At 38.3% G+C, this 24,858-nt stretch overlaps 1 protein-coding gene across 5 annotated transcripts in view; it reads right to left on the reverse strand.

Annotated features, from left to right (window-relative positions):
• Positions 1–521: 521 nt before the first annotated feature.
• pde7a (phosphodiesterase 7A) overlaps positions 522–24,858 on the reverse strand; it is a 41,600-nt gene continuing 17,263 nt past the window's right edge. The window contains exons 2-13 of one of the 5 annotated variants that reach the window (XM_015384381.1): positions 18,308–18,368; positions 14,650–14,682; positions 9,914–10,000; positions 8,034–8,197; positions 7,874–7,937; positions 5,368–5,564; positions 5,029–5,160; positions 4,830–4,921; positions 4,608–4,752; positions 4,431–4,527; positions 4,231–4,311; positions 522–2,369 (exon numbers count right to left, since the gene is read on the reverse strand). In XM_015384381.1, coding sequence (XP_015239867.1) covers positions 2,143–2,369; positions 4,231–4,311; positions 4,431–4,527; positions 4,608–4,752; positions 4,830–4,921; positions 5,029–5,160; positions 5,368–5,564; positions 7,874–7,937; positions 8,034–8,197; positions 9,914–10,000; positions 14,650–14,682; positions 18,308–18,368 — 1,380 coding nt within the window. In that variant the 3' untranslated portion in view covers positions 522–2,142. Of the gene's footprint in view, positions 2,370–4,230; positions 4,312–4,430; positions 4,528–4,607; positions 4,753–4,829; positions 4,922–5,028; positions 5,161–5,367; positions 5,565–7,873; positions 7,938–8,033; positions 8,198–9,913; positions 10,004–14,649; positions 14,683–18,307; positions 18,369–24,858 lie in introns of all 5 variants that reach the window. The other 4 variants (XM_015384380.1, XM_015384383.1, XM_015384382.1 and 1 more) reach the window with 4 other exon arrangements.

Genomic DNA, 24,858 nt, shown 5'->3' on the forward strand with positions numbered 1-24,858 from the left:
TGTGGGGTCTTAATGTTGAATTGTGGACTTTAATAAGAGCCCAATTTCTGGATGACCAATTGCTATCTTGTTGACACATTATTCCACTGGAGCTGTAGATCTCTGCAGCACCTCCAGAGTGAAGCTAAGATGTACTGCAAATTCTTCATGTGTTTGCAGCAGCAATTTCAGCCATCACTACAGTAGCATAAGCTGGCTCAGGAGATAGAGATTTATGTTCAAGTTGCAGCTCCGTACATCTCCATATCATAGGGCAAGACTTGCACTTGTCTGATGTTATTAATCAGATACTATATTGAAGTTTACCACCAACATCCATCAATGTGTGCTGTGTTCCTGTGTTCGGGCTAAAGGCCTGCACACAACTGGTGGACCGTATCAAGAAATTAGGTTATCTCTGAAGGCAACTGGTTGCATTGGGATTTATTTAGATTCATCGGAGTAAAGAAGGTTAAAAACAAATATGGAAATTTGCTTTCTGAAAACGGTCCCTTTTCTCCATTATAACGAGTTTATGATGATCCATCAGATGAAATCCAAACTAAACATTAGAAGGCTACATAAATACCTTCATACTCATGGAAAATTCAACAACAGGTTTTATTACTCAAATGGTAACTGCAACAGGCATGTATCAAAAAGGTCAATACAGCAAAGCCTTTACAAAAAAATCTGGCTCGACACTGAAGTCTTCCCAAAAAATGGCTGTCGCAACAAATTGTAAACAGTTGTATCAACAGTCTTACAGCACTTTACAGCAAAATACAAATCAGCTAAAGTAAGAAAAGCACCTGTTATCATTCCAAAACGTTTCAACACAAACACGACCCGTGCCACTGTACATGACCAAAAACAGAGAAAACCCGACAAACTAAAAGGAATGGAATGTTTTTCAATTCACTCGACTGTTTCTGTATTTGCACTAAAAGAAGAAAAAAGAAACTGGAGTTGTTCCTTACAACAGAAAAGGCAAAGGGACAGTGCATTAAAAAAAACAAAAAAAACAAGCACACCATGCACTTGATGGGAACAGGAGTCGGTTTGGTCACTTAGCATAGTTTGTGCATAGTTATAAGGCATCCGTCGAGCAGTCCGGTGGGATTCATGTGGCTGTGAGAGACATTCTGCACAGAGCGAGTCTCCTTCGGCTTATCCAAGCCAACAACAGGGGGGAAAAAAAGCAACCTTCATCTTATGTAGCCAACCTCCTCGTTCGCTGGATAAAATAAAAGATTGGTAAGACCCTGAGCGAGTGGAGTTGCATGGAGAGGAGATCCAAGTGTGATCTAAGATTCGGACCACCCTGTGGTTGATCAGGACTGAGGATGATGCAGGACCGGAGGTCAAGGAGACGAAGCTGGACCTCATCCGGTGTGCAGGAACAACACTATAGCACAGGTGGAGTTAATATGGCATCTGGTTTGTTTTGAATAAAGTTCAGCTCATGGCTTCAACAGTGGGACGACAGTTCGAACGAGTGGTTCTCATCGTTTTGTACGTCTGTGCTTCAAAGGCAAGCTGTGGAGCCAACGGGAGTCACTTCAGTTCAAGTGGAAAGAGTACAACAAACATGGTGATGTGTAAACAGTCTTCTCAGAGGCAGCAGAAGGACTGGGCTTGTCACATTTCTTTTTTTTTGTTTTTCTTTTACATTAGGAAGAATCTTTAGTACAGATGCAACACGGCATACTCAGAAAGTCTCAGGAGGGTCTGAATACTCCAGCTGTCTGTCAGTTTTTTTTTTTATCTTTGTTTTCAATTGGCACTTCAAAAAATACCAAAAAAAAAAAAACAAACTTTCAGTTTATACTGCTTTCACCTTAACGTTGCACAACGACAACAAAAACTGGCATATTAGATCAATTATGCCTAAAATACAGTCCTTAAATAAATAAAACTAAGCAAATAAAAGAAAAGGAAATACAGCAGTTGCCAAATGAGGTATCTATGTATTGCTCTATGCCAAAAAAAAGAGAAAATTAAATAAATTAAATACAAAAAAAATAAAATAAAAATCAGTGGTTTATCAAGATGTAGGCCAAAGCAACAAAATATCAACAAGGTGTTCAAATTAGGTCAGGCCAGCAGTGGGAGCTCTGCTTGTCCTCAGAGTGGGGGGGTGGGGGGCAAAAACACCGAGTGTCAGGATTCTCTGCTTCCCTGAGGTATTTCTTTGGAGCGGCTTCCTCCTGCTTCTTCACTGGCCGTGCTCAGCTCGGCCTCCTCAGAGACGATGGTTTGCTCCTGCTGCAGGCCACTCCAGCTGGCCTTGTTCAGCCCCATGTGACCCAGCATGGTCTGAGACAGACGGGTGTTGGAGAAACGGGCCCACTCTCCGAACAGCGGCTCTGCAACGTAGGTCATAAAGCCTGGAGGCGATAGATAGTCAGAGGCATTAGTTCTTATCTCTAAACTATATGGTTCCTACCAGGTGTTTAGGTGCACTCATGAATGCACGCATGAATGCACTTAATATTCAAATTTTATTGATGTATTTGGACTTATGGCAGCTGGAGACAGGCCCCTACCTGCTAAGATTGAGACTGGCGCTTTCTTTATTTTTATAACTGGATTAGTTATACCAACAGAAAACTTAATGTTTTAGCAGTTTCCTGTTTATGATTGACCTGAGCCCTGGTTCTTGGCCAACCTTTTTACATTTGAGGGAGACAGTTTAGGTCAAATAAGTAAAACTTTATTATAACTTGGTGCTCCAGTCTCAAGGATAAAGTCGATTGTTGTTTTTTTTCTTATCCATGGCATCAGCCGATGCATGCACACCTTCATGGATTCTAGGGTATCAGAAATCCATTATCAGACAAAAAAAATGAATACTGAATATATTGGCCTAAATCTAAAATCTCAGATATTACCAAGCTGATAGAAACATTCTGCTTTTGTTTAAAGTTTATGTAGCCCAGTGATTAATAAAAAATGGGCCAGTGGTTCTCATACATACTGATGTTGAATATCATTCACTGATTATTAGGACTAGATAAAGCCCTTTCTCTTATTCCACACTAAAAAAATAAGTGATGAAACCAATTGATATCAGTGTCAGTCAATACCTAAAGCTGGAACATCGTTATGGTATCGGAAATGAATCTGGGATCAGGACGCCCCTGGACGATTCATTCAGCAGCCATGCTTATTATGGAGTGAATGCCTGACTGCTCCGTCTATTTGCCGTCCATGGTTGATATTTTGTTGGATTTAGAAATAAATTTTCCTTTTTTTAGTAAAAACTGAATTTAATGTAACATTTGATATCCTTGTACCATTTTCATCATTCAAATGGAAGAAGAAAAAAAACAAGCTACAAGAATTAAGCCTAAAAGAAATTTGCAGTACATATGAGAGATCTGTTAGACTGTGGGTCCACAACCTATGGCTCTGAAGCCACAGTGACTCTAGAACTTTAGAACCTGCTTTAATGTTTAATAACTTTAGAACTTTATGTTTTAACAAAGGTTTCAGTTTTTTTACTCCATTTTTTAACTACTCTGAATGTGTGCATGAGATTGAGCCTAAAGACACAAGAATGTTTTTTAGCGGGAGTATGAGAGCGGTTTTCTGGATGATCAACAACCTTTAAAAAGCCAGACATGCTGAATTCCATTTTGGCCGCTTTTTTAAACCTAAAAACATATTTATAATGGTGTTTCTTTAAAGATACAATTTGTTGTGTGTAGATATTTTTAAAAAACGTTGTATTTTCTTGCCTTTTCTAGAAACACAGAACATTTAAGGTTTATTTAGTTTGACCGAGAGAAGAACTGCTCTTTGGTTGTGAGGGCTTCAGACCCTCCATTAGACTCAAAATAATCAGCCTTAAAAAAAAAAATCCCTATCAGTTAATCTCTACTTAAAGACATCCAAGATCTATCAGAAAAGGAAAAGGGTGCATCTGCAAAAACCCCACCTCAATCTTACTGACTTCTTATAAACTATACTGAGGAGTTCACATTTCTATCAGTAAACCATATTTGATAGCTATAGTGCTAAAACATAAAGCTGGGAATATGCTAGAAGCTATCAATAGCCTCAAAAAGCAACAGAATATGGATTTTATTAAACATGTGTAGGGATGAATTTGACAATATTTGGATTAGATAATTCACTAAACTTCCCTTACAGGCAAAATAATGATTCAAGATGCATTATTAGGATGGATGTTGCTGCCCATACGTATCTATAATGGTAAATATTGTTTATAGCTAGCATGCTCACCTATTTGGATGTTGCTGATGGTGTTCTTCTCTCTGTCACAAAGTGGGCTAACTTCAAGTTTGTGTTTCTTCTCGATGTCTCCTGCATGAAACAAGCGCGGAAATGAAGTAAATGATTTATGCATAAACAGTTTTAGAGTGAGAGCAAATTAAAACTAAAGCACAGAGCAAGTGACTGAATATAACGTGTGTCACGGATACCCTGTTGGAAAAACTCCTCTGTCACTTTCTCGCTCCACTGTTTGCTCAGCTCCCAGGGTCTGCAGGGGTTACAGATGTCTGCGCACTTCAGAGCCATCTGAGGAGAAGCAAAGAGGGAAAACAAGATAAGAACCCGCTGGTTTTGCAGACAGGCTGAGGTCTGTTACGTGCACCAACCTGCAGGGCGAAGTGACGATGGCTGGCATTGCTTAAGCACAGGCTTTCCTGGTCCAGGTGGGTGCGGAACCTGGACAGGTAGTCGTTCTGTCGGCTGATGTCCGTGGCCAGGATCAAAGAGCCCAGTTCCCTCTCCATGTTCATGCTGGGTTTACAGAGAAAAGCATGTGATCGTCGTTGTCTTTGCACTCCGTAACATACAGTAAAGAGGCTTGAAGTTACCTGTCCTCAGCTGGCAGATGAGAGAACAGCCCGGTCTCTCTCAGGAGACCCACTGCCGATTTCCAGTGGTGGTTTTCCAGAACTGAGGTATTCTGTTTAAACGGGGAAAAGGAAAAAATTTCACACAATTTACATCCCATTTTCTGATGGGATGCGGGAAAGTTTGGCAGGTTGCTTTTTAATCTCTGAAATGTCTTACTCTATAGAGTGTGGCTAAATAGTGATCACTCTTGATGAGAAAAGGCTGGTTGACCCCAGGGTGGTCCAAGTCATGTGTGGCAGCCGCAAGGATTCCCAGCAGGATGTCGTAAGATGTTAGAGACTTTGCAAGCTGGTGGGACAGCAGTAATGACACCGTTATGAGATTTTGTTAAAGTACCAGCATATTTACAAATGACAGTAAGCATGGTTCTGTCATCAACCTTTTATTCTGCATGTGTAATCCTTAGCAAGAGACACAAGAAAAAAAAAAACAACTCTATAAGATTTCCTGCAGGATTTCTTCTGGCCAACAACAAACTGAAGCCAAATGACTCACCATGGGCTCCTGTAGGTAGCAGTACATGGCTTGGGTGACATCTGCAGCATGAACAGAGTTGTGATATGGGTTGTCGTTGTGGTAGTCCTCCTGCACCAGAACCAGGAACCTCCAGAGTTTGACCATATCCAGCTGGAAGAGGTCCACCAGGCCGTACTGGTTCAGCAGGTGGATCGTCAGGGTGATCAGGCTGTTTCCTGTGCAAGAACAGCTACTACTTAATGCTTTATAGAGAGGCTTAACTTCCCTAAGGTTAGTGTTAGAAAAGAACTATGGAACTTCAGTTCAAAACTTCAATGCGTTTCATTTGAATGGTTCCTGAATCAATATCTGCTAAATTGCTTAAACTCAGTGATTGAAGGGAGAGAATGTCTGAAGTTTTACACAGAGAAATTCAGGTCTGGACTTTGGTTCATTCTTATACATGAATAAAACTCAAGTTTTCTAGCCGTTGTGTTATGATTGGGTGGTTATCCTGTTGGAAGGCTTTCAATAGAGGACAACGTTAACGTCAGATGATTGAATCATGAAGGAATATCTGTAGAGCATTGCCGGCCAGTAGAGGGCACCATTGTCAGATGTTCAGCCATAGAGCTGTCAACTCAACTCAACTTTATTTATAAAGCCCTTAAGGTAAGATTGTATAAAAACAACATAGACGTTTAAAGAAATAAAACAAATATAATAAAATTTATGAATTAAAACAAATTAAAAGAAACAATAAAACAAACCACAAATGCAAAAAAGAGAGTCTCATGCTGTGTTAAAAGCCAAATGATCACAATATGTTTTAGACAAGTTTTAAAACTAGACAGTGAGGAGGATTGTCTAATGAAGAGGGGGAGCTCAATCTCTGAGCTTCCGTTTGGACCTCGGAGCAGCAGGTCAGCTGACCTGAGGCACAGAGTGGGAGCATAGGGCTGGAAAAGCTCAGAGAGGTCGGGAGGGGCGAGCAATTTAAAGACTTAAAAACAAATAAAGGAATCCTAAAATCACTGCTGCACTTTATGAAACAGAACTATTCCTTTTTACGGCTAAGCTGCTGCTCATTCATTGCCTGATGAATATAAACGAAACTTCATTTTGTATACACTCTTGTGTATACAAAATGACAATATAGCTGTCTAAGTCTAAAATGAACAGACAGCCAATGAAGGGCGGCCAGATAAAAGGTGTGCAGCTGCATTTTGCACCAACTGGAGACGTGCGAGGGAGGACTGGCTCACCCCAAAACAAAGTGCGTTACAGTAGTCCAGCCGAGATGTAACAAAGGCATGGATTAACCCTCTCAGGCTCAAATTAAGTTGTAGTTACAGGAAAAATGTGATATTTGCAGAAAATGATCATATGGGGTAGTAATATACAATTCAGACTTTTTTTTTTTTGAGAAAGACCTTCACATGCAATGAATTCTGGGATGTTGCAGATTTGCAACAGTAGCCCAGAGTGGTAAATTAACACTAAAGACTGAATTTGATATGAACATTAACTTTAGTTGAATGTCACAAACAAAAAATTTACAAAACAAAATTCGACAAAAAAATTTCTCTAACAAAATTTGAGACACGACTTTTTCTTCAAACTTTTTCACCAATGACATCTCAAAACCTTTTGAGAATGCCGTTTCTGTTAAACTGCTGCCCAAAATATAGGCAAACTAGTAGATAAAGCACGTAGCATCCATTGGTACCTGTTTGGGCACACGTTGCGAATCCACAACATTGAAATCGAGACGCCTCTTGGTGAAAAACCCAGAGGAGATCAAATCTACTAATTGGCATATGTCATATCTATAGACAATCACGATTCATCTTATGTAGTATTGATTTCAAAATAATGGAAATTGGTAATGATACTTATATGAAATTGGTGCTTAGAAAATCTGTTTCCGTGACACAAAGGTCTCAGCCTTGTTAAAAGTGAGTCAGCAGTGCTATCTGGTGAGCTGGAGAGAAACTGTTTGTTGCAAATGCACAACTAAGTCCTTCTGTTGTACTTCTGAGTAACAAAAGCTTTTAAAATATGGATGTGGAGTAATTAACTGTTGCAAATCTGCAACATCTGCCTGGAGAGGGTTAAAGTTTCAAAGTGCTACTTTGCAAGAAAAGGTTTGACCTTGGCCAACTGTCTTAAATGATAAAAGCTGGACTTAACTACAGAGCTGATTCGCCGATCCAATTCAAAATCTCTGTCCATCTTAAAACACAAATTTGAGACGACAGGCTTAAAAAAAAAAAAAAAAAAACTGTTAAAACACAAAAGTCAACGGGGGGGATTCACAAAGGTTACTGGGACCAAACACCATCACTTCAGATATAAAAACTTCAGAGCCAACCAGGCTTTAATTTCAAAGTATGTCAGTAGTGGTGCAAGGGAGAAGGCATTTTACCTTTTATTAGTTACATATATCTGACTATCATCAGACTAAACATGTCAGTGCATCTTTAGACTCAACCACATTTTAAAACACCTTTTTATTTAATGTAAAATCACATCTTTTACTCACCATTTGTCAACTTATCAAATAGGAAAATGTCAAAATTCCAGTTGCCAACTTTTTCCAACATGCACTAAAAGAGAAAGAAAGAAAAATAGAGATGCAGGAGATCCTGGTTCATTATGTGGTAGTGAGATGTTTTCCATTCTCTGAACACTGAGCTACATACTCTAGCCTGTCCGCTGTAGTCTTCGTCCAGGATGGGGAGGGGGATCTGCTGAGGGATTCCCCGCAGCAGGCGGGACGAGTGCAGGTATCTCTGGAAGCTGAGCAGCCTGTGGACCCTCTTTTCAGTACCGGAGTCAGACGACAAAGATCCGCAGCTGAGCCGTGCTGCAAAAAGAAGTATTTTTTTTCAAACAATGTGACATATGAACGGAACCTCTTGGTGTGTTTTCCCCCAGAAGCTCATTAGGCTCGGAGAAGCATTTGGCTGGGTACGGCCTCGGTGGGGAACCGACACCAACACAGCGATATCCAAACAGTCGCTGCTGACACAGCCGCCTACTCATAAGCCTTTCGTCTGGGATCACACAGCAGACATGCTTTGTTGGTTGTCTTTATCCTTCACACACACAAAGGCACACTGTACAAATGCAAAGTGTATGTCTAAACTGCAGCAGTGTTCTGGAAGTTCATCAGAATGAGGTAGGATTACTTCGTGGTCATAACATCAACAGGAGTTAAAAACAAGTATTTTAGAAACTCGTCTGTTTCAATAAAGAGTTAGAGAAAAGTTCTTGATCGCATCAAAGAGAGGCGTGCCTCACTAAGTTTTCCAGAAGAGGAACCAACCGTTTTATAATGCCTCTCATTATCAGAGGCAGGTATGTTCAGGCAATATGACACGAGGGTCATATTGCCTGGAGGTTTATACTCTAAGGAGAACTTAAAATGCTTGGATCATTTAAAACAAAACTCTGTTCTTTTAAGACATGTAGGCTGGTTAGAAGATTGCATGAACACCTCCTGATTCAGTGACTTTTAAGAACTGGGTTAGCAAGTTTGAATTTGTTTTCTCTAATCCAAATAGATAATTAAGCAAACAGACTCCAGTATTTGCATTCCCCCCAATAATATTTGGTTAATGTCTATAAGCAAGTTCCAGAGAAACCACATGCTTTTCAAAGCTATTCATATGTTCCCTGCATACTTTATATTAGACCAGTCTTCTTGGTTGAAATGTTAAATCCAATGAATGCTGATTGGTTCCCTGGTATCGACCAGGCTTTTAAACATTTTTGAAAAATGACTAAGGATGGCCATTATACAGGAACCTTAACCAGTCAGATCCAAAGTGGTACCTCTGATGAAAGAGAATTAGTCTGGATGTTGAAGTACAACCCAGGAACCACTGAGGCTTCAGTCAGCTATAATCTGAAAGCTCCGGGCTAACCATAGTCACTGTGCACCATTAAGAAAGTTTTAATTCACCACAAATTTGACAGGCCAAGAAAGAAGCACCTCCTCCACAAGCAAAGCCCTAAAGCTTGACTGACATTTCTGGAACAGGGTTATATAGTTAGATTAGAAAGCTTGCTGATCAATGAAAGAAAGAATATGTGGTCAAGCTAAGACTTTCAAAAGTAAGAAAACTATCGTCTGTCAAGCATGCATAGTGAAAGTTGTAGTCCTCCTTCTTAAAACAAAATAGTCATCTGTCATAATGCAAACTCCTCCCTTCCCTACCAACTAAATGCGTGAGAGTAGGAACTTAAGATGCAGCCGAGGCTATTTCAACTAGACGAAAGTAATTAATGAAAATTAATGAAATAGTACGTATCACCAGATCCTGTTAGAACTGGTTTCTCTGCAACTTGATAAGAATATATCAGTGGGGCTTAAAGTGTAAAATTAATAAGTTCTGTATGTATAGTTTCAGACAATGGTAGCACGAAATTCATGCTGTATATGAGCTTCACCCTGGGTCTATAGGATATTAACTGCTTTGATGCAATGGAAACATTTTTATAGGTGATCAGCAGGTTGTGATGGGTTTGGCGTCTAGTGGGAATGATTTAAGACAGCGGACTGGGGGTCCATACTCACTGTGAAGAGTTCGGAAGTCTATGCAAAGGTAGGGGTGGGAGCTTCGTCGTTCCGGTTCAAATCCAACCTGACTTCTTACTCTCACATCTCCTAGAAGAAATTAACACTTATTTCCTCAAGATTCATACCGTGCAAAAAATTTTAAAAAAGCATTACTGTTCTCAAACAAGAACTGTTTAGAGTTACTTTTCAGGGTTAAACTGATTTACATCTCGTTATTCGTAATTTTTTTTTTTTTCCTCGAGTGCCAAGAGGACGGGCTTTACCATATGATGTGCGCAGCAGGAAAATAAGTCAAGCGCACCTTAAATTTAGACAACAAAAACAGTCAACACTGGACACTAAACTTGTCTTTTGGCCTCAGCTTTTGAAGGACGATCTTTTTAAATGGATCTGGGTTTCTGGCAACATCCAAAAATAGAAAGAATTAGTAGATGACTGTTTAATAACTAATGATACTCTTTATTTGTTGGATAAAATGGAGACTTATTAACTGCATGATATCACTTTTTTGAAGGAGTCCTCCAACTGGGAGCTTTGCAGACTTTTTTTTAACCTTACTAAATTCTCCACATGGCTGCAGGATGAATGTGGATTTGTCACATTTTGGGTTGTTTTACAAATGTTCTCCAAAGCGACGCAGAGAAATGGGGCTTTCTTCAACCCAAAAGGAAGCTTTTCAGGACCATAGTGAGTTTTATAAACGACTCTAAAACTGCTCCGCTGAAGGAGAGGTATTTTTAAATGGACCCTGAACAAGAGTCAGAGCTTTGTGGTGAGATGAGGCCAATTTCTATTTATCAAAGCCTTTTGTTTGAGTTGTTGCATTCTCTCTTGGGCTAAGTTTCTTTAAACAATTGTATTTTGTGTCCAAACCCAACACTTGAACCCAGTCTTGATAAATATCGCAGCATTTTAGAGTGTCAGCATTCAGTCACATCTTTTTCTGCGTTATTTATGGTTTTTCATTTTAAATGAAGTAAAAGCACTGAAGGAGACTTGAAAAGCATTTGAGAATTTTTTTTTTATTTAAAAAATCTTTAAAAGGGATCTTTAGAAAAATACAAGCTTCACTTAATTTAGAAGTGATTTTGATTGTGGCTGTGTGTCCGAACGTCCGCCCTGACCCCTAAATCCCTCAATCACTATATAGAGCGGGGACTCGGTTAACTGACCGTTTGGACAGATAATCGCTACTTTTCGCTCCCCGTTGGTTACATAACTTTGCTTTCCAACATGGTGCCTGCGCCATCTTTGTTATTTATCGCCGGGTAGCGACAGCGGGCCCCTGTGACAACAAATTCCATGATCCGGGATATATCTGCTTAGTGACCACTAAATTTCAATGTGTATTGTGGAAGATTTTAGTCTACTTCTTTTTCATCCACTAGACATTCGGACACTCATCTAAAATGGGGTAAACCACTATATAGTGCCCTATATAGTGGTGAGGGCGGACATTCAGACACAGCCTTAGTTTCCTAATTTTTACTTTAGAATCCAGACACTTTAAGACAGCACTCTGAGGCTTTAAAACCAAAGCCACTAGAAAACAATGTTAAAATTTCATTGCTTTTAATCATGGTTTGGACTCTGGTGATGCATTAGGCAGACATCTGTTTTCCTAGAGAATTAACTGTTTAACTCTATAAGTGGCGCAGGTCTCAGACCCCATTCTGAAATGCACAGAAAATAAAACAAAACAGCCTGGGTAGACAAAGGTTCCAGAGGAAAAAAAAAAAAGATATAAGGTTAAGGAATACATAATGATAACGCACCACAAGCGTTACAGATTTATCCGAGGAAAATGGATGATGTGGGTTACCGATTAAAGGTTGATTGTCTAAAGAAATTTCAAAAATTATAATTATCCGTTACAGAAATGGCTTGATTATATATTTAAATAGCTTGGCATGATCATATCTGTACCATCAATGAATTCAATCCAACATTTTTCCTTAATGTGGGGCTTTTTTTCTCCACTTAAATGTTAAAATGTTGGATGGTTTAAAACTTAAAGCTGAGCTCTTTTATTCTTAAACGGCATTTAAGCTAAAGCGGTGAAGCGTTAATGAGCATTGTAGATATCATAAATCGTGTCAGTTATGTCAAATATATAGATGGGGAAAAATTGAATGCCCAGAACATTAGTGGCATAATTTAGCATTTAGCATCTTTGTAATTAAGCATTTAGCATCTTTAGCTAATCACTACAGTTAGCATAACTGTTAGCCCTTCAGTTTTTACAAGGTTGTTTGACATTGTTGACAACATCTACTGAGCTCATATCCGCTGAGCTCCACTGCCTCAGCTCAAAATGCAGTAAAAGAATCTTAACCTGATGTGAAAATTGGGTTTGATTATATTGCTAAAAGACCCAGATGTCACAAGAATCTGAATTTTTTAACAGAAATTGATTATAGAACTGAACATAAAAACAGATGAGTTGAATTTTCAATACAATCGCATCCATTTCAAAAGGAAAATCTATTTCAATTTAGTGAAATCATTTTCAAACCAATGTATTTGATTTCAAACTACATTAATACAGATTCAGTTTGAGCCATTTCAATTCAGTTGATGATGGTCAACAGATATTAAATACAAACATACACTAATTATAATGTAAATTTCATTTTTGGGGGGCGATACAAATAAAAACAAATTGAAAGGAGTCTAGGTTTTTGTCAAAACATTGTTTTATAAAGTTCTCCTTTATTTTGGAGATTTGACAGAAAACCCCTTGACTGAGTCTCATTTTATGAAAATTTAATTGAAAAGAAACCCAATTGTTTGCATAACTTTAAATCTAATTATGGTAAAACCCATCAAGCTGGCAATCTCAGAAAGGTAAGAAACAAGCAGAAGCTGTGAAATCAGAAAGTACGTTTTTGCTCAGGTCTGGTGTGTGCTATTCATGTGCAGGAACAGTCACACAAAAAACACACACACTCCCATGTCCCAGAAGAGGAAACAGACAGAGAAGTGAACAGCTGAGCATGCAATGCCATGTCAGGACAGTCTGCTCTACTATTAGCACTCAGAGCCACTGAGGGCAATCTAGAGTTGAACTATGACTGTTTTTAGTACTCAAGCAGAGGAGCGGGCTCCATAGCTAAGGACGGCGGACGGATCAGCATGTAGACTGCAGTCAAGAGCGAGAATATAGTGAGGAGACAGGATAATGCTGTGACGCTGATGCAGCAAAATGCCAGAGAGAGATTCCAGCCAGGGCTCTACAGTGCCTCGCAAAAGGATTCATGCCATTTAAACCTTTCCCTGTTTAGTCATGTTTCATCAATAACCTTTATTTTCATTTGAGTTTTATGTGATAGACCAACACAAAGCAGCACATTAATGTGAAGTGTAAGGATTCTAAAAAAAAAGTCAAGCACATTTGTATTTGGCAATTTGCTGCAATAACAGCTGCATGTCTTGGAGATAGCGAATGTCTACACTCTTAAATGACTTTTCTGGTTGTTCGTATGTAAAAAAAATAAAATAAAAAAAAAAACCCTCTCTTGGATTGGATGAGAGGGTCTGAACTGCAATATTTAACTCCTAGTACAAGGGAAGGAGAATGATTCACTGTTTCACCACATCCAGATGTGAAGATCAGCGATTCTGACTCATTCAAATGATAATACTTATTCATGATAACTTATGACCTAATTTTGTTGAACTGGGAGGCTAATTCTTTAAGGAACACAACTTTCTATGCAACACATTCCTGCCTCCCATGTGCTGAAGGGAAAAAGTGCCGCACTACATGCAGGTTATGTAAAAACTAAAAGGAGATGTGTTGAAACACGACAAATATGAGGAGCTTTATTACAGATTTCAACCCAAAGGCAGAAACAAAACACCTGATATTCGCTACAGCAGTAAGCATCAAGTCTCTGCCTCAACTCTGAGACACTGAGGGTGACAACAGAGTTAAATCAAAAACTAGTTAAGAATCAGAGCAGTTGTAGTCTGAAGGGGTTTTTGGATTTAATGTTATATTTTGATTGCTTTGACTGCTACCTAAACAAATAAGTTGAAGTGGTGCTGCTCCTGCTTAAGTACCTTTTCGGGGCTACTTCCATGTTTTGCTATGGTGATGTGGGACAAAAGGTTTAATTTTGGTCTCCTCTAACAAAAGCACCTTGAGCTTGGACAAGATTTTTTTTTTTTTATTGCCTTCTCCCTTAAGTGCAAATTTATAAAGCGCATGACTAGTACGTGTTCAGGGACAAGATTCACCCACCTGAGCAACAGATCTCTGTAGCTCCTCCTGAACGATTATGGGCCTCAGCTGCTTTCCTAATAATTAATGATCGTTGGCAGGTTTGTACAAAAAAATTCTCCTTTTGGGATCAAGCATTGAAAAGGGCTTTGTTGATCAACGTTTATAATATTGTGTTTTATATAGTGCAAAGAAAAAATGAATAATTCTTTTTACAACAATGACAATTGTTGCATCATTTTTCCTCATATTCAATTATTTACTGCTATGCATTGGTCTATCACATAAAATCCGAACAAAAGAAACATTGACGTGTTGTTACTGATTGTGAAAAGAGTTTGAGGGTTAATTCTTTGAACATAGCTCTGCATATGGAAGTAAGCTGATCGAGGAGCTAAACATCTAGAAGTTACGTTTCCAGCAAGGCACGTCAGATTGTATAATAAGTTCATCGGAACCAAAGAGTGAAGTCGCACGCATGTGTACCCACAACCAGCGCATTACTTACTTGAAAACAGCTGTTTGAACACTACACAAGCTCCTATCAAAATACCAAAAACTAAGAATTAAAATTCATGGCATAACATTGCTTCACATTTTGTTGAGGTCTTTGTAATATGTAATGGAAAAGAAACAACTATGGATAAGCAACAAAAAATACAATACATGCATTCCTGGGTACCGAGTGTGTGTTTGTATGTATAAACATCTGTCACATCTGCAGATTCACATGCTTTTGTGTGTTTTTGAGTGTCATGGAGTCCATGCTTCCCCCAGTGGTGCATTAGTGCCGGTGCTTTGGGGTGGATGTGGGTCAGGTCATTATAAATGATGTGGCAAAAGCTCTGAGTGCTGCTATTTGAAAGCACATCAGCATTAAGTTAGCCAAATAATGCCAGGCCCAGGCAAACACCAGTCTGCATTAGCGTGCTTCTCCTGCTCACAGTGTAATGTAAAATAATTAAAAACCCGGCAGAACAAAAAATGCTTTATGCCGATGACGTACAAGGCTGCCGTCATTGCTGGCCAAGGAAAGTGATTGAAAAGCTAAAGGTCCTTCAGTCAGCTCAGCAAAAGCAGTAGCTCTGAGTAGCCCTTTCATGGATGAATTATTATAGGATCCACTCAGGATATTTGTGTTTTTCCTGAGTGGATTAAATCATCTTTATTTGTTCTATTTTTTTCCTTTTATCAAATATTTATATCATCTGCAGGAGGTAAAGTATTTTCAGTTATTAGAATGACTTATGATGGCTAACAAGTTTATGTAAACAACCTAAAAACAGCGCTGTTATCCAGTGTGACTATGACCCGGATGACAGAATCTTCACCAGCATATATCCCAATCAGAGACTTTCCAACACCCCACATGACAGCGATGGGTACGATTTTGCTATTTCACTAATCCCTAATAACAGAACTAACTTCTTGTAGCGCATTGTCGTTTTTTTTTTTTTGTTTGTTTGTTTTTGCTAGTAGCTTGTTTTTTCGACAGTAGGCTAACAGGAAAGGGGGTATGAGAGAGGGGGAGAGATGTGCAGCAAAGGACCACAGGTCGGATTCAAACCCGGGTCCGCCGCGTCAAGGACTAAGACCTCCGTATATGGGTCGCATGCGCTAACCGCTTAGCCACCTGAACGCCTGCATTGCTGTTTTTGCCAAATATCGAAACCCTTAGCAGACCATTTGGCTTCTCTAATATAATGCTTTGCGAACTTTAAATCTGCTCATAAAATTCATAAGTATCACTTTCTATTTTGGGCATGTCTACAACTGGAGTAGAGATTGCAGTAGTTTCAGTTACTAAGGGGGTTCTGTTAATTTTCAGATCGTGGGATTTGAAAACAAAGGTTTTATTTGGCCTAAGGTCCTCTGGATTGAGCAGTCTGGGGCAAACTGAGTCCAATGTCAGTTAAATCCTGGAGCTTGTCAATCTATGGTGGATAGAATGATTGTAGACCTGATTGCTGTGTCACTCTTGTTGTGCTGATCAAGATGGTGAACCTCATTTAGCCTTTTTAGCTGATCAAATAAAAAATGTTTCATGGCTTTGAGCCATAATTTACAATATGTCTCTGCTTCTCTAGGCTGTTCTTTGCACTCTGCACTAAACAAACAGCTAATTTAATGGCCAGATTAATACAAATTGAGGGTGTCCTGACAGCCTTTTCATTTCTGATACGATACAGATATCACAGCTTTGAGTATTGGCTGATTCCACTATAAACTTGAGAGGATATCAGAACAAATTATGCATATTATTTATTTAATTGCACAGAATGGAGTAAAATGGCTCCATCAAGGTATATTATTTAAAAAAACAACAGTTAACAATGTGTATAAGAACAACTAAACAATTTAAAATCAATTTCTAACAATAAATTTCAAACATTTTAGATGCAGGCTCATATATTCATATTATACCTGTGTTTTTGGCTTATATTATCAATACCAGATCAGGACATCCCTTTTACATATATGTGTGTATTAGCCATTTTACATATTAGATCATTAGGCTTCATAGAATAACTTACAAAATCAAAGCAAAATTAAACAGTTAACACACCAAAATAAACAGCAAATATAGCTTTTTTGCACTCAATGTACTCATCATTGTAACTAGAGAAAATTTTAGGATACATAAAAACAAAAAGTAAAGAACTTTAAACTACTTTAAATCCTTAGGTAAAGCTGTTTTGGTCTAGCACCTGCTCCTTGGCTGCAGAGTGGACGCAGTGTAAATTAGAGGGTGGAAAAGTTCACAGCAGAGAAGGAGACGGGACAATATATAAATTTGACAACCACAGTTGTTTCTATGTGTTTAGTAGTAGTAAGGTTATTATTCTAGTGAGCTAATGGTGTTTAGTGGAGCTACATTATTGGTTAGGTGTGTTCACCATGCAGGTTTGTCATTTACCTCAATTTGGCCTTGCAAAACAAAAATATTTTTATATCTATACATTTCTAAATGCTTTAAATTCGGAATCCATATTCATTCAGTTGCTCTACATCCTGTCATTTGGGCATAGCATAGAATCTAGGCTAAGTTAGATCCACTCAAAAAAAAACACAACCTTCAGACTGAAGTATTGGATTGTCCTACACTAAATGCAGATTCTTCAAAGTACAGTTTGTGAACTTTGTTTTCTTTTTTTGTATGGGGTATAAAAAACGCAAATAAATCAGCAATTTTAGCGTCTTGCTTGGCATTGTGATAAGGTAAGGCTTAGTAAACCTGAGTTTGAAGTTGTCTTGAGTCACAAAAAAGTAGTGAAATTCCCTTTTTCTTTAGCAAGTAAAAAACCCACAAACTATAAACACACACAAATAAACAGTTTTTAATAGCCAATTGTAGTGAGAGTGAGAAAGAACAGGCTAGATACATGAGGAAGTAGTTCTGTTTTACAGTTTTCAATTATTTTAATTCCAAATTGTCAAATGTTATTCAAAAAGGTTCAACTCAATAGGCTGTCATTTTAGCAACTCTATTTTAATATATCTTCCTACCATTCAAAATCCTGTTTATACTGACTAAAGCTGCCTTTATGCTCCCACATCAACATCAAATAGACAGACCTCAGAGGCATATCAGGCTCTAATCGCATGCATATCCCCAATGACCTTATTGATCAGGAAGCAGCTGCTGATCCAGCCTTCTCAGATGTACTTCGCTCCATCTGACTGGCCGATCTATGAACCCTTCATCCCCTCTTCCATTTTATAAACAGCTTTTTCTGTTTGGAGTTACTTAGGGTAAGTGGATACCCTGCCCCCCGCCACACACACACACACACACACACACATGCAGTATGTACACAAAGACACGTGCAAAAACAGCAAACACACCAGCTTTTATTCTATTTAGGACAGAAATTAAACCGTGTACTTCAAATCGGATCAAACCCAAAAGACTTGCATCCCTGCAAACGAGCACAAGCTAAGCTCGCTGTGTGAGCGAGATTAAAAAGAGCAGCAGAAATAGTTTAAAATACATAGAGTATTCTTATCTTCATAATCTCTTCATCCCGAAATCCATCGACAATGTCGATGCCTTTTAGGACATTAGACCTTCAGAATAGCTTACGTCCGAGGCGGGGGGACTGTAACTTTCTCATGTCTGCAAAGTGTGCATGTGTGTGTGAAGGTAAGAACGGGGCAACACTTACCTAGCATACGAATGTATAGCGCTGTCTGGTCTGAGCTGTCATAGGAGATGGCCCCTCGTCTCTAAAAAGAAAGAATCGCAGTCAACAGCAGTTCATTATAGAAAGATAACATTTTCCAGGTTTACTCCGTTTGATTATATTAGCAGTCAGTGGTTTGCTGGAGTTTAAAAGCCTTAGAAATAGTATTGGGATCCTTTCCAGACTGACAGGAGTTAGACATAAAATTATTTGTGATTTTTTTTAGATCAAGGCAAGTTATGTTGCTTTTTGGAGATATTTATGCCAAGCAAGCCTGTCAGGCTGACTCTATTAAAGCAATTTCTTTATTTACAGGGTCACATTGCAATAGTGAGGTGTCTAATAAGTTGAAAACACTTAATCTGAGAGTAAAGTTAGTCAAAATGAATGATCATCTATGCTTGCAGCAAGATCATTTCACTTGAAAATATATATTTTTTTATTTAAATTAAACTGTAAAGTTGGGAGATTTGTAATAAGAAATTATGTCCTAAAAACGTAGTTAATCTATAAACGACTACATTTTCTTTTGAATTAAGAACAAAGTCTTTATAATCTTTGCAAGAAACAACTGGTGCAGAAAGTTAAACTGCACAGAAATGTGCATTATTATAGTTACTGTAAGAGGCAGCAAGGAGAAAAAGAAATTACTTTAAAAATTCTTGTTTCACCTATTCAATCTATATTTAAAATAAAAAATTATTGGATGATCCAAAACATCTAAGTGTTAAAAAAAAAAAAAAAAAAAACATAAAAAATGCATTCAAATACTTTTTCACAGCAGTGGATACAAATACAGACGTCATTTTAAAGAGTTTAATGTACTTTCAGTACTTGGTAAGTGCAGGGCGGTGCAATGCTGCTCACTCTTGGTTCTAATCTCTGTGCAGATGAGAGTCCACATACATCACTGCTATACTGATAAACATGTTCCTGCTTCATATCACCAGCCTGGTAATGCGCAATCAGTCATGTGAGAAACACATGTGCAATGAGGAAACACGCGTAGAAATGCACCCACAAACACACATGGTGCTCAACATGAAGGCAATTATAACAAGTGATCCCAATCTGACCTCATCCAAGAGGAGTTTTTTTTTTTTTTTTTCCATGTTTACTTCCCTTTGAGAGTCTGCCAAAAAGCACCGCTGTAAACGCACAGACGGAAAAGTGTAGATTACAAAATAAATAAATAACACTTCCTTCTTCTGACGTCAGCAGAATGGTAGTCAGGAACATTTGCATCTGGCTACAATCTTCGATTATATAAGTCCCTGTTTTTCATATAAAGGACACCAAAACTAAACACTGAGATCATTTGAGCTTGTATTTAGATTTGTTTCTACTTTAGATATCTAAACATAAGACATTACACACACATAAATATGTGTTACCGAAACGTTCTGTTAACCTTTGATACACAAAAACCTCATAAATCTGGAATGCGAAATCTGTATTGGAACTTTTTAGCACATTTCCTTAACAAAGATCTCTCTTTAAATGATCGGTATTAAAGTCGCTGACTTTCTTTAATTGCCAGTTGATGCTGTTAAACTGGTGTGATTGTATGTCAGTCCTTACTACAGTGTTTCCTCCATCAGCTATGAAGCAGTTCTATACAAAGGCATTCTTTTTATTACAGCTTATTTTGTTAAAGCAGCTTGTGTTGTTCTAAGAACAATACATTTTACTCTAAAATAATCGTGGTTTTTCGGCTAACTGCCTGTTCTTCACAATGATACTGACAGGAAAAACAAAGTGACCCTAGTGGTTGCTGCAACTTCCTTTTTGCATCGTGTGACCTGCTGTGCATGCGGCAGGTTACACAGAAACAAAACGAACATTTGGTATTGCACAGAGCGTTATCAGAGCTGACCTTGTCACTATTCAGGACTAACAGAGGTCTGGGTCAGGAGCCGGCTGCAGACATCGCTGCAGACCTCACAGATTCTGGGCACAAACTGTTTTGACCTTTAGCTTTTGGTTGATGCTACAGAGTACTATTTGCAAACTGCTACAAACAGTTTCTTGCTTCACACTGTCTGTACACAAACAACACCCTAAGCCAGATTAGTCAGCTCCTCTGTGAAACAAAAACAAGCTTATTTCAAATGTTCTAACCTGTGTTTGGAAAAATAGGCATCTACGTCCTTTTCCTTATTTTATATACCCTAAAGTTTACTTTTAATGTGTGCGAGGCAGTGAAACCAAAGTCAAGTTCCTTGTTTTTGCTGAAATAAAATGGCCAATACATTTCACAACATTCAAAAAATTAATGAAGCAGGGGGACACTTTCCCCCCCCTGTATCACGGGTCTGCAGATGACTGACTGGATCAAAACCAAGAGGAGAGGCTAGCCTTAGCCTAGCACTTCAGCAAACAAATCTACATGAAAACCTAGTCTGAGGGGATAAAAAGAAATTACTTGCAGCTCTATGCAGGGAGTGATAGCTTTAGAAACAAATTAAACTATAAAAGTTTTCAGTAACAGCTTATTATAGAAACAGATACAGTACTGAGACAAACCCAAAACACTTATACACGATTACAGAAAAACGGTACATATACCTTATACACAAATATGGAACCCTTTTGAAATATTTTCATCTAAAGAAATCTTTTGGCGTATTTGCATTTTCTTAGTATTAAAACAAGGCAACAGTGACAACAGAGATTTTTAAATAAACATTAAAACTGAATCTGGTCGTCACGCTTACTAAAACTCCTGGTATGTTTGACTGTTTAGCTGTCAAATACATTAACTCAGATGCAACCAGATAAAAGCAAAAGCAAAGAGACAATATTTCAACCACTGGTGTTTAAAAGTAAACATTATAGCCGAGCTGAGAAGGGTTTCAACGATGTGCAGCTTTCCTTCAAGGAACACAACTCGTCTCCGTACTCTCGTACTTTTTGTTGGAGGTCATGGCTTTACAGGGTTGTGTTTGTAGCCTGGACTAGCAGCACTGTAAGATAAAACTCACCTCAAGCCTTCAAAATCGCAGGCTTAATCACAAATTTAATAGAAGAGAATTTAAAGATAATTTAAAACCGATTAGAGGATCATCTCTCTAATTAACACAGAAAAAACTAAGTTAGATGCAGTGTTAGTCTGACTTTATTTTGTCCCGACAGATATTATGTTAAAACATTTTTGCGGGTATTTGAAACTGATGCAATGAAAATGAACTAATAATAGTAATTAATAATTAGTAATAATTTGCTTGCTGAAGGTAAACTGAAAACTGTGCATGATAGTTATGGTGGGAGCTTTAATGCAATTACATCCTTACTATATTGTTACAACCCCCATTTTCTGACTAATCACTGTTTACCGTTTGAATTAACATAAACTAAATAAAGTTAACACTTAAATATTTACAAAGTAATTTTTTTTAGTAGTGTTAAAGTAACACTTTAAAAGTGCATTTGGTCCGACTCTGAATTAGTGTAAAATTAGAACTCTATGTAGTGTATATTTTACTCCAGTTGTTGTTGTAATAACTCTTAAAGAGACAATGTACTTTGACACTGCATATTAAACACTGTGGAACTTACTGTGTACAAAAAAATAAAAAAAAAGACAATCTAATAATGTTAATCCGTCGTGTGGCAAATGGATTCCTGTTTGAGTCTAAAGGCTGTTTTTATGTAGGGATATTTTTTTTCTATTTTAAAGTAAAGAAAAACACTGTTTTAGTTGTATTTCCTACTTCTATTCTTTATCTAAAACAATATCTAGAGCCAACTGGTAGACCCAAGCCAGAGGCAGCTGCAGCAGGAGAGTCACAATCACGGTGGGAGCTGCGGCTGCTTTCACTGCTCTAAATGTATATTTGCTCTGTCGACCGCCAGCTGCTTGGAGCTATGCTGAGGTGCTGGCTCACCTCCTTTTGCACTCTGCATACGCTGGCGCCCCTCCAGCCCAACTCTTCACTCCTCTCTCTGGGACTTCCCTTGTATAGAGCTGAGAGGAAACTAGATCACTGCTAGGTTTAATGGATGGTTGAGAGACCAGCAAGAGTCTAACTGGACACTTAGTTTTAAGAGAAGGTCTGCTTACTTTAATATGTTCAGACAAATAGAGGGACTTGAGGGAAAAACTGTATTATCGTGATTGTTCCATCTGTATTCTTTGATCATTTCATTGTGAAGCATCAAACGCAGCCACATGCAAATACAAATGATCCTGCTAGTGATACTCGTGACATCGTATCCTTATGCTTAACTATGGATTCACTTCATACATACACACCTGACCGTGTCTGTCCGATGAGCTCATGACAGCCGCCAATCCAAAGCTAATATTTTACCAGCTAGCAAACACCTCGAGTCAGGGTGTGCAAAGCTGTATTTTAGAGTCAACAAGGCTCTTTGTTTACACACAGGCCCAGTGTTTGGTTCTAGCATTATATATTGTGTGCATGTATGCATGGGTTTGCCTGTGCTTGAGAGTAAGAAGGTGGTAACAGAAAACTGTGGGAACTGTACGATCCAGTCATTACGGGTGGGGATTGGTGCAATTTAAGTGAAAACGACAACTTTTGATAAGATTTCGCAGGGAAACCAAAAACTAAATGACACACATGCACAGGCTCTGAAGTGTTGGCACGCAATCAGCGTCATGGTCAGGGTTAAGTCATGAATACACAAAGTTTAGCTTTACTGTCAAAGTTGCAGGAAAGCAGATACTCTTTCCTTAGAGACCACATGCCCATCACGCTGAGTTAGGCAAGAAGTGCCATTGATTTGTATTCGTACTAGAGCAGAGGGCTTTGTGATGGGCTGTTAGAGTGGGAGAAAAAAGAAAACTCTTGATGTCACAAATGCAATATGTTTGTTTACATAAAACAGTTTTTAAACTCTTGGATTTAAAGAACACTGTTGTGCAAATTTTAGGAGGGTTTCAGATTTAAATTACTAGATTTATATATGATGGGCCACTGCAAAGCATAACGTGTTTACAACAAGTGTGTTAGAGCACAGATGCATAGAGGGCAATGTGTTACAAGATGAGATACCAGGATTAAGAAAGAAAGATTTTAATCTTTTCCCTTTTTTTTTTTTTTTTTTTTTTTTTTTATAATCTGTGTCATCATCATTCTTAAGATGACCAGATTTAAAAGAGGAAATAAAATAATTTCAGTCACATAAATTCATCCAAGATGAATTGTGTTTATTTGGAAAGGATATACAAGTTTTAAAATATGTGCACCTTCATGGATTTTTATGTAATATCAAAATTAAATCTGGAACCCGGTTTAATTAAATATATTTTATCAAATTTTAACTAAGCCGTTTCAAAAATTTCTATTGATTTTGTGTATTATTGCTTAAAAAGGTATAGAGGTTGATCCTTTATTTCCAGGTGGATCATCTAAATAAGTGGTTGTCCAAATTGTCAATCATTCTGGTGACATGTTGACGTAAAGGCCGTCCTACGTGCTCGTCCCCAGTTAGCTATATTTTTCTGTGAATCCGCACTTCCAGGCGGATATCTGTGGTGAGCTACGGTTTCAGTCATTGATGCTCACCTTTCTTATTGCAGTTCTTTGAAAATGGCCTAGGTTTGGAAGAGAAAAAGTGTCTACGAAGTGTATGAGAAGAAAAGGCCTCAAAAGAGGCAAATATATCCCATAATGCTTTTCGCATAGACCTTATGGGATTTGCTGTCAAAACGGCCCGCTGTCGACATAGGTTGTTGCTACCTGACAGCGGCAACTAATAAAGATGGAATGGTGGAGGAGGAGTTACATGCCCAACAGGGAGCAAAAAGCAGTGATCATCTATCCAAATGGTAAGTTAACCAAGTTCACTATAAAGTCCACTATATATTCCCCACTCTATACAGTAATTTGGGGACTTAGGGGTTAGAGCAGACGGGAGCAAGTACAGGGTTGTGCATGTGCATTTTCTTTAAAGTGGAGAAGGCGGGTCTTTTAAAAAATTCCCGAAAATCCTCCACAATACCTTTAATGAAATTGTGTTAATTTATCTTAAAAATAGATTATTATATAAGAACAATAAAATTGAAATGATGAATACTGAATTATCTTATTGCCTAAATAATCATAGAAAGGCTGCTAACTTGCCAGCAGACAGAAGCTGACATTCTCCATAAAAAACATAAACCACAAAGCTAACAGTTGTTTAAAAGCATATTAATGAAAATATTAGTGGAAGGAAAAATATATGGTACAAGAAAGAGAGTCACATAAACTCTTAAATGGATGGTTCCAGTCAATGCTTTCAAGGTTGTGACTATGTATGCTGCTGGTGCACCTCTTTAGTCCCACAGTCTTGTTTGGGCCCACCACAGTCTTATATAGACACAGAGAAAGAGAAAACAACAACAAGAAAAAGATCTGTCAGTTTATCAGACCATTCCACAGCTGTACTTTCATACCGCCCGTAACCCAGCGCCATAGAGAGACAAATTGTTTACGGCCCCAACCAAGCGACAGGAAGAATGTGCGCCATGTGGTCAGTGGCGGTTCTACTCCCAGGGCGAGACCCACTCCAAGCACCAGTTA

This window comes from Cyprinodon variegatus, unplaced genomic scaffold (assembly GCF_000732505.1).
Source record: "Cyprinodon variegatus isolate N-32 unplaced genomic scaffold, C_variegatus-1.0 Scaffold311, whole genome shotgun sequence".
NCBI classification, from domain to species: Eukaryota; Metazoa; Chordata; class Actinopteri; order Cyprinodontiformes; family Cyprinodontidae; genus Cyprinodon; species Cyprinodon variegatus.